This window comes from Alosa sapidissima, chromosome 4 (genome assembly GCF_018492685.1).
Source record: "Alosa sapidissima isolate fAloSap1 chromosome 4, fAloSap1.pri, whole genome shotgun sequence".
In the NCBI taxonomy this organism is placed as follows: domain Eukaryota; kingdom Metazoa; phylum Chordata; class Actinopteri; order Clupeiformes; family Clupeidae; genus Alosa; species Alosa sapidissima.
In genome coordinates this window covers 24,719,647-24,733,066 of record NC_055960.1, presented here as the reverse complement: position 1 = coordinate 24,733,066, position 13,420 = coordinate 24,719,647, and the positions used below count along the sequence as shown (strand labels likewise).

The 13,420-nt window shown below is 44.5% G+C and overlaps 1 protein-coding gene across 1 annotated transcript; it reads left to right on the top strand.

Moving 5' to 3' along the window:
• The first annotated feature begins 2,711 nt into the window (after nt 1-2,711).
• LOC121707261 (bone morphogenetic protein 7-like) lies at nt 2,712-13,152 on the top strand. Its single transcript, XM_042089678.1, has 7 exons — nt 2,712-3,320; nt 8,787-8,979; nt 10,593-10,741; nt 11,081-11,329; nt 11,821-11,897; nt 12,088-12,198; nt 12,546-13,152. The coding sequence occupies exons 1-7, from the start codon at nt 2,918-2,920 to the stop codon at nt 12,693-12,695; spliced, it is 1,332 nt and encodes a 443-aa protein (XP_041945612.1). The 5' UTR covers nt 2,712-2,917; the 3' UTR covers nt 12,696-13,152.
• Nucleotides 13,153-13,420: the final 268 nt, after the last annotated feature.

Sequence of the window (13,420 nt, the reverse complement as noted above, 5' to 3'; positions counted from 1 at the left end):
GGAAATGAGAACAACCCAGATTGTGGCAGTTCACCCTCGTCAAAATGTTGGCATTTGCATATGAGGCATTGAGGGACAAGTTTGAAAGGCATGCAAGGACTTATCTCCATGTCAAAAGATATGAATTTGTTTGTGGTATAAACTGTCCTTTCAGTTTAGCAACACATTTACATTCTTCCCTATTTCATTAAAGGATATTCTGTTATTTTCAGAGAACATAAAATTGTCCTTGAAATAGTTTTCAGAGCAGGCCTTATGTTATAAAGCAATTCCAAATTAGAGACACTATGTTCCCTGTCATATTGTACAATATTTATTTTATTATTTTCGTTACCATTTTGATTGTTTTGCAGATTCAGCTCTGCACAGACTATTGCCAAGGTCCCTTCCTTGGAGCAGACCTTATTCTCAAGAATGCGACTTGGGAAGGTTTGAGAAGGAGGGTGGTTGATAGGGAGGGGGCACACAGGTGTCAAAGTGTTTGGGGGTGGGGCAGAGGAAGGTCAGTGCTCTGACCACTGCACTGTGAGTGATAGGATTAAGGACAATTAGAAGGCCTTTCTCCTCAGCCATGTCAAAACATCCAAACAATAAAGGCTAAACTCATCATGGCCGCAGTGTGTCGATCATGAGATCAGCCTGATGATGGCGGGCTAAGAGCCTAATGTTTGTTGTTGATGGCGGTTTCACACACTTCAGGATCAATCTGAGCTACTACAGTAATATGAGTGCACGCACCACTGCTGATGTATTCCTAACCATTTTAATGTTTGGAATGTTTTGTCTATTTGTTGATGAAGGTGAGTCTTTGGCTATACACCCCCTCCCTTCCTCACAGTTATTATTAATTGTCAACCCCTCACCTTTGAACTTATGTCAACGGAAATAGTGCATTTTTTATGTTTCAAATATTGGTTGTATAGTCTGACCATTATCCACTTGTTTGACATTTTCCTCCATGTTATGGCCACATCCTTCAGTCTCTGTCTCATTAGCGTCAATCATAGTCTTTAATGGAGTTCAATAGCCTCAGATGAGAAAGATTTGCCTTCCAACTCTATTGTTCTGGTGAGATGAACTTTTCGGACAGAGCGGTCTAATTGATAGACAAATGGAGAGACGTCCGGTCACCATTCATGGGGTCTGCTTTGGCAAGCTGGTGCAGAGGTCATGGGTGACCACTGGACAGGGACCCGGAGATGCAGTGAGACATCACAGCAGGACAGAGGGTCTTAAAGGACAGACCGCTGGTGATCTTATTGAAGTCTTATTGATGGTATGAGGAACACAGTAAAGTGTTCACTTGGTTGGTTTGTAAGTTCCTTACTTATGCATAACATGTTCCAGTACCGGGTCATTTACCCCCCTCCCCCCAACATTCTAAATCAATTGTATGCACCATATTGCTATGTAGCATAGTAATGTTATAAACCATTTCAAAGCTTTGACTCTTGGGAATCCAAAAATGCCAACTTTTTTGATGTACAATCTGTATAGTGCTGTACATTTTCAGATTAATCTTATTATGTCTCAATTAAATTTAATCCAAAATGCCCCCCTCCTCCGCTTTTGGTGCTACTCTTGACTTCTGGCTGATGTGTAGCTGCAGCACCATATGTAGATGCAACATATTGGGTACTGAAATATTCACAAGAATCCATAGAAATTGAATCTTAATGTTGTATTATCTAATATTAGTTGTACAGATGTATAGTTTATCTTATACACAACCATTGAACAAACAAAGTAAATGCAAAAATAGAGACTTTTTTGTAATTATTCCAAATTTTGTGTAGTCGGTCTATAACAGAACACCTGACATACAATTTAAATAGTCCACAAGAAACCTCAAAGTGATACCTTTCATTTGAGACCAGGATTATGCTTCTACACCAAGAGGTTGCCACACAGTAAGCCTTTTATTGTCAGTGTGCATTTTGGGAACCCAAAAGTCCAGGGTGTTTCCATAGGGCATTATACAAAACTCATGAGCATACCTTGGCAAATAATGGTCCAAAGCAGTCATTTTTTATTCTATATTGATCTACTTTTGCACACAGCTTCACAAGACCTGGTGCTAGGGCTCAGTTTCTAAGTCATCTCAAGTGACCTAGAGGGCTGAAATGGTGGTCAGTTCAGAGATATTTGTTATCCGGCAGAAATATAAAACAGTATTCTAGCCTCTGTACCTCTGTGCCAGTACTTCACACAGCTATTCTGATTGTTGTCCAAGAAACTACAGTGTCTAAGCTTTCCAAAGAGGTCAGGCATTTGATTATAGGCCAAAGTATGTGGGAGCAATAATCTCCTAAGTAGATGATATACAATGCCGGGGAAAATACTCAAAATGGGCCGTATACATGAATAATTTAAAACAAACAGCTTTTTATTCATTTTTTTTTACTTTTTAGCCTATTTTTTACATGTTTATCTCCTAACGTTAATTCTGATGTAGGCTTTTCCCAGAGATTCTGTAAGTTTGATAAAATAAAACGTTACAGTGTGCACTACAAAAACGGTAATCGGTCCAACAATTAAGGATCCAGTGATTTCTCACCTCCGCCCCGACCACTCCACGACCACTCAGAATGGCATCACTCTCGCACTGAAGGCATTGTGCCCCACCCACGCGGTAGGCTACCGACCCTCCTCTTTAAAATAGGACTGTCAGCACCAGAAAGCTGTCCTTACAACGGTATTAGTGTCCAGGACGCGTGATAGCGACAACATACTCCAAGGAAAGGTACACATGCCCAAACGCAAGGTGCATTTCAATACACCACTTGCAAAACATCGTGAATAATGAGGGGATTGTAGCCTGAAGCAACAGGTTGAACTTGGCACCAGTGCTGTGCGCTCTCGAAAGCTCGTGGATAATTTACAGATAATAACCTGCCTCTAACAAAACATTTCTAAGATGTCTCCGTTACTGTGTGGATGCGCACAATTATTGATGCTCTTGTGGAGGTGCTTCATCGTGGTTGATGCTATGTCGGCCAATTTTACGGTTGACAACGAAATTCATTCAAGTTTCATCCAGCGCCGTCTGCGGAGCCACGAGCGCAAAGACATGCAGCGGGAGATTCTCTCCATCCTTGGGTTACCGCACCGACCCCGGCCAAACCTCTACGAGAAGCACACCGCTGCCCCAATGTTCATGTTGGATTTGTACAAGGCGATTTCGACAGGCGAGGACGAGCTTGGTGGCTTCTCGTACCCATACGGCCCCGTCTTCACGACACCAGATCCTCCCAGACAGACTCCTCAAGACAGCCGCTTTCTCAACGATGCCGACATGGTTATGAGTTTTGTCAACTTGGGTAAGTTTCTCAGAATTACCTGGTTTTTTTTTTTATTGCATTGAATTCATTTTCGTGTGTTTATGTGTAATGGGGTTCTCCGTGTAACGAGCAAACGAAACAATTATATTTGTTTCAAAGAAACAATAAGCAATCCTTATGTGATTACGCAGTTGGTCCATCACGGGTAAAATGCAATGCAGTCGTTGGTATTTTGTCGCATATTTCAGACTTCCGTAAACATTTTACTACATTTCCTTTAGAGAAATAACATTGGTTCTGCTTAGAGTTTTTATTAACCCTAACTGTAATTGTTCCTCGAAGTCTCTTCAGCAGTTTTCTTTAGTAGGCCTCCAGTGATTAAATTCAGAGCTCTGTAAGCACTATGAAGACTAATGTTATTGTCCCATTATGAGATAAGAAAACCCCTGGTATCAAGGATGGCCACAGTGAATATAGTGCACACAATGACTTTTCTTCCATCCTTCTTGTACCATTTCATCGGACATGTAGGCTCATTTAACTTGGGAATTACTAATCAATATAGTGGGGGTGTTTTAAGGCTAAAGAAAGGATTTCTTACGGCTAAAGAAATATGACTTTCTTTTTTCCTTCAAATTGACCTGTTCAACATTCCTTGTAGCAAATGTTATGACAACAAGCCTGTATCCGATTTCTTGGGAATCCCTTCAAAGCTGTGCGAGATGGGGTTTAGTGTGGCTTTGCTTCGCATGACTAGGATTTGGAGAGGCATTTCTGAACCCCTCGGAGGGCAGGACAAGCTGACCGAGAGATAGAGACACAGATACTCCATCTAAACACCCACTTTATTACTTCAGATAGCTTAGTATCTGTATGAGAGGGAGAGAAAAAGTGATGGGTAGAGAAAAGTGTGGAAGTGAGTGCTTGTGTGTGTGTGCATAAGTGACAGGGAGAGCGCATAGAAAGTGCAATCTTTAGTGTATAGTGTCACATAGTGTGCTTCTGACTGTGTGTGTGTATGTGTCTGGGGTGTTTGAGTGTGCTTTTGCGTCCATAGGGGCGTGAGCGAACAGGGACTTCCTCGGACATTATTAGGTTTATTAAACCCAAATCCTGCCTTTGTTTCCCTTGGAAACCACCCCTCGGGCCTGGTTTCACTCGCACTAACCTCAAGACACCGAGGTGAGCTGGGGCTCCTTCCACTGTCAACCCCACGTAAGACTGCTGACTCTGAAACAGATCCATGGCCTTGTCTGGCGCCAATCCACTAAGCTCTGAGCTGATCCTGGGTCAGTGGTAGACTCTGCTCCTTTATGAGCTTCTGCCCCTCAGCTGCAGTGGCAGCAGAGATGTTGCAGTGATGGTGAACCACCAGTCACAATGACGGCAAACAGAGCGAGGAAAAACCGAACCGTTGCTATGCAGTGTTAGTGGTTTTGGAGAGTTCATCCGTTTCGATTGACGGCCCTGTGTCAGCTATACTGAAGCCTGAGTCCTGACTCAGTGCTGACAGGCCTTGGAAGTGACCACACTGACTAAAGGTATTTCCCTCCTTAGCCATCATAACTTCCAGAAGGGAACGTCGAAAGACTTCCTCTAGGTCTCTCAGTACTCACATTCTTTGCTTTCCTGAAGTCTGGCTGTGTTTGTGCTCTTGTTTTTAGGGGTATATGTCACACCCGTGTGGGCTGCAACCCACCTCGTTTCCTTATTTCATTTTCCTCGAGGGGATGAGATGTTGACTTATGCACACATACTGCTTGCTCTTGCTAGGCAAAATGATCAGTGCCCAGTAATAAATGGGTTCATGGAGACATAGCTGTGGTTGCTGCGATCCGACTGTCATATAACCCGAGTAGTGTGGCTTTGTGACCTGGATTTAACCTTGATTACATCTGCAGTTTTAGAGCATGGCAGTCTGTGCTACAGTGACATAAGTGACACATTGTAGCTCTCTGTTGATTATTTGGATATTAAAATCCCAAGTATGTCCATTAGGTATGGTATACCTCAGTCAGGTAGGATACCTGGCCACCACCGTTACTTCCTTGATGTCCTGTTCCTCTATAGCAGTGCCTACTGTACTTGGGATGTTGAAACAGTCTTGATAGAATTGTCTATCTCCTGCTCCAAGTTTATTTGTAATGATGTATGAGATGAGCGTTTTGAATGAAAATGTAGACCAACGTTCATTATTGCTTGGTTATGGAAAAGCATGTGTAAGAGTAAACAATGCGAAAATCCACCTGTTTGTGATGCTAAGCTGATTGAGCAGAGTTTAAGGAGATCTCCCTGGAGATTTTCTCCTCCTTCTTTAAACCCAGATTAATCCTCCAATTATTTCCCCAACCTCTCCTGAGAGCGCATTTGTCCATTTTTCCGTCAGTAGGCTTTAATTGGCGAAATGAACATACTGGGGGAGATTTACGCAAAAGGAAGTGCAAAGTTTACTCTACAAGGCTTAACTTCTCCTGGATTAAATTAGTTTATGATGGAAATGTGTAATGTTGTAGAAATCCACTCAAGCATTGTCAAAATATACTTATAAATATTCAGTTTCAGTGTGTACATGGTGCTTAGCCTGTCCGAATGAGAGGGTGACATTTTTACATTTGCAGGACAAAACTGAGGGACTTTGTGGTCACCAAATGTTCCATCTCTAAAACGACTACATTTTGTCTCAACAATGTCTTTTAAAATAGAATTATTTGTTATCTATTGCCTCCAACATCATTACTGCACAGAATCTTGAGTCAGTTTTCAGCTAAACACGTGCTACAGGCTATGCAGTTAGCCTCCCCAATATAGAAAAGATCCGTTAAAACTCACATTTTTCATGTCCAATGTGGTTAAGAGACGTTCATACAAATAATTATGCTCTTCAACGCGCACGGTATAATATAGTAGGCTATCCTATATTATAGGCCTATATTAAAATTAAGACAATGTATGCATTTTGCAGACTGCATTTTGCTTAATGCCAGTGTGTATATAAAGGCCAAGTGCATTTCGGTCATTACAATATTTTATGTCCCATTGAATTATTCACTGATATCTAATAATTACTGAGGACACGGACAGAAGTTTTCTATCATGCAGGCCTAAAATGTTCCACCTTTATTATCTAGTCTCACAGTCATTGCGTCATTGCGCTGCTCCCTGTAAAGGCGGATAACAACAAAACGAACCACCTGGCGCATTGCTGAAACAATTGCGACTTACCGCAAGTGAGTGATGACACTCTCCTACGTTATATCTCCGACATGCACACTGGTCCAAGTTCGGAGTAGAAGGAAATTTATTGAAACGTTACGTCTGGATGATGTTTGCATATCTGAAGGCTGATCTCTGCTGCTAATGGTCCTCAACATAAACATTCCCAATCCTTACAAGCAATTATTGCCTTCATAAAACTCCCCATGCCTTCTTTCCAGTGTTTAATTGCGGTCAAACAAATGACTCGCGGGCTTCAGAATGCACTTAGCTCAGAATGGTAGGTTCCCCCAGCCCCCGCTTCCACCTCATTGCCAGGGTGCTCCCCGAAGCTCGGGGCAACAACATGCTCGCATCAGTGGCATCACCGGGATATGATGTCATGGGTGGCCACTCGTGGGCAGGATGAGCGAGGGGGGAGGGTAATCATCGGCCCTCTTCGAACACCTCTGGTGTGGGAAGTCACCCCCGTTGCGTTGGAGACCTCAGCGAGCTTTCCAAGGACAAACAGATTGGGTAACGCTATAAAAACATCATCGCTGGAAAAATGCAGGAAACGTTTCAGGCTCGCGTCGCCATCTCTGTGGAAAGTCTGAGAGCGCGCGGGGTGCGCGAGGAGCTCCAGGTTGTTTGGAGGGGAAGGCCGAGGTGCCAGCGCTCACACTGGGACGGGGCGTCTGCCGAACGCTCATCTGACATCATGTTTTTATTTGTTGCATTCGCTCTGTAACTCACTGCTGTAAACCACAAAGCATATCACTTTAGCCTTGGCACACATGTCCTGTCCAAAACAATGTATATTCTCGGCGCTCTTGCTGGGTGGTCCAGTCAATCTAAAGGCTTAATTAGGTAAATAGCGAGGATTGGTAATATATATGCGGTGAAAATTGTGAAGTGAGAGTGAGGCAACTGAAAACTCAGTGTTGGTCTTAATTTCCTTGGTGACCAGGGGAGATGCGGGGGTCTGACAATTGAGATGTCAGCCCAGAGTTTTTCTTTCCCCAAGCACAACTTAAAGAGCGGCAATTATGTTGAGTGCAGTTTAGGCCAAAACGCAAAATATAAGGGGGAGCAGGCAAGCCTAGTCCTTTACACACTTAAACACACACACACACACACACACATGACTTCTATTGAGTCTACTATACTGTAACCCACATCATTTCACCTCACCCGCCACAAACATAGCGATTCAATGTGTCTGTGCGCAGGGTACCAGGAGCTTCCGGGCAAGTGTTTTAATGGAGCTTTTCTTGTGGTCGACACATGTGTGCGATTTAAGTCCAGGCCCGGTTTGAGCCGGGGGTGCGGTTTCCACCCACAACTGGAGCCCTACTTCATGTGGACGGGAGTCCCCTGCTACTGGGATCAATCAGGCTCTTGTGGAGGCAAACATTTCTTTTTTCAACACATTGATGTGGCTACAGTAATCAGTGTCAGAGAATTGTTAAAATGGGCACAGCAGCTCAACAGTTTCAGGCAGTGGAATGTCTGTAAGAATCGAGATGCAGTATTACAGAGGAGACTTCCTAGAGAGAATCCGATTGAGCCCGGATCTGACCTGAATAAGGGCCAGAACAGGACCAGAGGCTCCCCACAGTCCTCTGCTATATCCGTTATGAGAACAGTGTTCTGTGCTGTGGAAATAGGATGTGTTTTGTTTTCCACATGGCCTCCCAGTTTGTCTATGCCAGCTGTTTGAAAATGATCAAAATGATGAAAATGATGAAAATGATCATGGTGATGTTCATGGTGATGTTCATGGTGATGTTCATGGTGATGTTCATGGTGATGATCATGGTGATGTTCATGGTGATGTTCATGGTGATGTTCATGGCTCTCTTCTGCAGTTTCACTCCACATTGTTTCTCTTCTTGTATCCATTCATCACCCCTCCTCACTCACTCACTCTCCTCACCTGCTCACCACATACTCATTCTGTTATTTTTTTGAACACTTTTGCTCCCCTTTTCTGTTTCTTCCTCTAATGTGGTTTCATTTTCTCTTTTTTCCCCAACCTTTTATGCCTCTCTTTTTCTCCATACCCCTTCTCTTTTCTTTACTCTTTCTTCCTCTCTTCATGTTGCCTTCTCTTCCTTGCCCCTCTCTGTTGTGTTCCTGGCATATTGTGACTTTATAACTGATGATATGGCCTGATTAGATTGGTTTTAAATGTTGGTTTTTCACCAGTGGTTTCATAACATCTCTCTCTCTCTCTCTCTTCTCTCTCTCTCTCTCTCTCTCTCTTTCTCTCTCTCTCTCTCTCTCTCTCTGTTCTCTTCTCTGTTTCAGTGGAGCCTGATCTGGAGGTCCTCCCTGGCCCAAGGCACCAGAGGGAGTTCCGTTTTGACCTGTCCCGCATCCCTGAAGGCGAGGCCGTCACAGCAGCTGAGTTCCGCATCTACAAGAATTTCGTCCAGGAACGCTACGAGAACGAGACCTTCCGCGTCAGTGTCTATCAGGTGTTACACCGACACCCAGACAGGTAAACTTTCAGTAATCTGATCATTTCATTTTTTTTGAAAGAGCTGTTTCGTGCCATTTTGGTTTAACCAGCACTCACTCACCAGTACTTTTTGTTTTCTAATGCTCTATATCTTATATTTTTGGCACTCGTTGTGGACTTAATCTGTTTAAACTGATGTAATGGAGTGTTTAAGAGAGCAGAGCCACCCATGCTGAGTGTTTTGTCTGGAGGTGGACGGGATGTGCGTTTAGTGACGGAACTGGCCGTCAGTGTGCTGACAGCCCCCGTCACTCCCCTGGACTTCCCGCCTCTGGTTTACAGTGTGGTCTCTCCGTACGGCGAGCAGCGTTTTTATGAAGTCATTACCGTCAATTACCAGGACAAAGTGCTGCCTACGCGCTCCTGCAGGCAGATTCAGGTCTCCACCATCTGTGAAGACTACCCACATCTTCTCACTTACAGCCCCAAACTTCATCACCATTAACACTACCACACACACACACACACACACACACACACACACACACACACACACACACACACACACACATGGGAGAGAGAGAGAGAGGGAGGGAGGGAAAGGAAACTGGAGAGAGAGACATGAAAGGATAGAGAGAGAGAAAGAGAGATGAAGGGAGAGAGAGACTCTTACTTCCTGTTACTAACCTAAGAGTACTAACCTGTTACTAACCTTAAGTATGTTCAAATCATTATTTCTTGGGCTTGAGGTTAAGGCTAGACCCCCTACTGATTTGATTTATTTTAGCATTTCATTTCTCTGTAGTCTTTTTATCAGTATCTGTTTGTTTATATTAGTTTATGCCACCCCATCCCAAGATCACTCACACCCACACACACACACACACACACAGGTAACACACACCCTGTCATAACAACCCCGCTCAATTCGTCTGCCTACCCCACACTGACACCTTTGTCATTCAGAGACACCCATGCTCCTGTCACAGAGACGCAGACGACGAGACGGCGGGAGACAATGACCCAGTCTGAGCGCCACGGCCCCGGGGCCTGTAATTCAACCTGTAAACCAACTCATTGTTTGCCACATCTGCCCCCGAGGGGTTCTATCGCCCTCGAATCTGCCCCGGAATTTTAATCTGTGATAAGAGACGGCGCATTTAATAAGGGCAATCTGTTTTGGGAGCCGTGCGAGTTGTTGCTTGCTCAACTCCACTCCTGTGGCTGGTGGTCTGTCTGTGTGTGTGTGTGTGTGTGTGTGTGTGTGTGTGTGTGTGTATGTGTGTGTGTGTGTGTGTGACTCTTACATCATATGTGTCTCAGACAAACTCCTTCCAATCTCCTCCGTGTGACAAGTTTCATTTTGATGGTCTTGAGATCATGGCGGTATAGTCCCAAACAAACCCTGTCTGATTAGGCTATGACACAGTGACACAGATTGCAGCAATTTGAAACCCGGCAACACATGATCATTTGAATTTCTTTTTTGTGACTTGACATGCTATCCCAGTAATACTAACTTAAGTTCATTTATATTATGTATAACAGCATTAACCGGAGGTAAACCTAGTCCTCTAGTACAGAGGCCATGCCCTCGGTCACTGTCTGTAATGTGAGGGTAACAGAGTGACATTTGTTTTGTTATCATACAGTGAGGTGGATCTCTTCATGCTGGACTCGCGGGTGGTTTGGGCAGCGGAGGAGGGGTGGCTGGTGTTTGACGTCACCGTGACCAGCAACCTATGGGTCCTGCACCCAGGCCAGAACCTGGGCCTGCAGCTGGTCTTAGAGGGGATGGAGGGTGAGTCGAATTGACCTATACAGAGCACTCAAGAGAACTGAGCTTCATGGGTCTTAAAGAAGCTACATGGAGCTACACTTTTCCATGTTGATAATGAATTGGTCATTTCAAATGGTGTGAGTCACTGAACAATGAGTAATGAGTTATTAATCAAATGTTCTGGCAGTGTTTTTTTAAGCTGTAGTTTTTACCATGACGAGAAATTACATCAGTAAAAAATGCTTCCACTGTCAAGAAAAAAGAACACAGAGAAGCGGACAAATTTGAGTTCTAGCCTGATTAGGTTGCACTCATGGGAACAGTGTACTGACAATGATGCCTCTCTGTCTCCCCCTGCAGGCCAGACTGTGAACTTGCGCAGTGCAGGCCTTGTGGGCAGCAGCGGACCCCGCAACAAGCAGCCCTTCATGGTGGCCTTCTTCAAGGCCACAGAGGTGCACCTCCGGGGTGTGCGCTCCGCCTCGGGCCACAAGCAGCGCCACGGCAACCGCTCCAAGGGCCACAAGGCCTCGACCTCCAGCTCCAGCTCTGGCTCCAGTGCCAGTGGCAGCCAGGAGGCTCTGAGACTCGCCGAGGCTGCCGCAGCGGGTACATACAAATACATTTGTCGTATGTGCCATATGTGTATGTAATGTTGCAGTATAGCCATATAACATAACTAAGTAATTGAAAGCATTCATGCCAATGCTTTAATTCTCTGTTTTGAATTTGTTGATACCATTTGTCAGACCATACTGCACTCTCATGGTTAGTGCTACATCTAAGCCAAATTAGCCACACTATACATACAGCCCTGAATGATCCCTTGTGCTTTAATCAGGAGGTAAAAACAAGTTGTAGGATTGTTTTGCATGATGAAACACATAGAGGCCATGAGAAGAGCTGTGTTTTCCTCAGTACCTGTCTCAGTCAATTTCAATGCTGCGATGCAGCTGGTGTCCATAGAGGCCAATGGCACTACTCCACTCTAGTCCACCACACATCAGCACATATCTGAAGTGATGAACAGATTTCTAGGAGACAGAGGTATCTGTTTTTAATCCACGTTTTTAATAATACTCTCTTTCCCCTCTCCACAGAGAGCCTGAGTCCTGATCAGAAACAGGGCTGCAAGAAGCACGAGCTCTATGTCAGTTTCAGAGACCTGGGGTGGCAGGTGAGGAGAACACAATGTCATTAGAGTTATTTTTAAGTTTTTCCCTCTCAAACATTTGATTGATTGTTAACTATTTCATATGTCCAGCTTGCTAAAGATGAAGCATGTCATTCTCAATGCTGTATTTTCTCTAATAAAAGCTAGTGATGGTAAGTTATTAACACAGCTGTCTCCTTTGCTGGCCTCGCAGGACTGGATCATCGCTCCAGAGGGCTACGCAGCGTATTACTGCGATGGAGAGTGCGCATTCCCCCTCAACTCCTACATGAACGCCACAAATCACGCCATAGTGCAAACACTGGTGAGAACCACTGGAACATTTTAGTCTACCCATCTACAGCTTATCTCTTATTTAGAATTGTGCTTAGTGCTTTGGCAGGCAAACTCTAGCAGATGCAGCAGTGTTAGATACTAAGGTTTTTTATTGATAGTCTTTGTGTATCATTGATTCGATGATATGAATGGAATCTAATAAGCAACCTACAGGGCTCACTGGCAAGACATGGATTTGCAGTCTTACATTGGCTCTAATAAATATTTGAGACTTGATTATGTTTTGAGATTTCAGTATGTTTCCACAACCACTAACCCAAGATTCCTCTCTCTCTCTCTCTCTCTCTCTCTCTCTCTCTCTCCATCCTGTTTTAGGTTCACTTTATAAACCCAGACACAGTGCCGAAACCCTGCTGTGCTCCTACCCAGCTCCACGGTATCTCCGTGCTCTACTTTGACGACAGCTCCAACGTCATCCTCAAGAAGTACCGCAACATGGTGGTCAGGGCCTGTGGATGTCACTGACACCACCACTTCCTCCTCTTCTTCCTCTTTCCCATGATGCATCATTGCCAGATAGGTGGCAAGAGGGACACCGGTGTCTGGAACAGGAGAGGATTTTTTCAGGTGCCATTTTTTGATGAACTCTGTGTAGTTTAAAAAAAAAAAAAAACCCCAACAACATGCTGCACATCGAGTACCAGCCTGCAAAGATGAGCACAACAGGGTATTGAACAGGATGTGCATTGTGCTGTGGTTCCCACAGAAGAAAGTGGAGTCCGTCTGTTATAAGTTGGATGCGGACGTATAACCGCAGTGGCGCAATTTTTTTGGACAGTGGTGGTCCAGTGCTGGCCCTGTTCTCCTGGACCCTTCTGTACACTCCTGCTGATGCATTAGTACTGCCCTGAAAGGGAATCTCTCATCCCAGAAGGAACAGCTGTCCCTGATTATTTTAGGAGGCTTGTTTGGGCCATGGACTGGAAAGGCTGATGCTGGGAGGGGGATTTGGGGGGGGGGGGGGGTTGTGTGTGTATTGGGGGGGTGGGCGGTGGGGGGGGTTAGGAGCAGTAGGGTGGGACTGCTGCTTCTTGTTAGTTTGCTTAACGTTGTTTTGGAAGGAATGTCGATAATTAAACAACGCATCCTGTTGCACACACACACACACAGAAAAAAACACACAATTAAAAAAGTGTTTTATTGTCACTGTGCGTCAGACAGGGATCATGTGATCACTAACATGAGCCAAC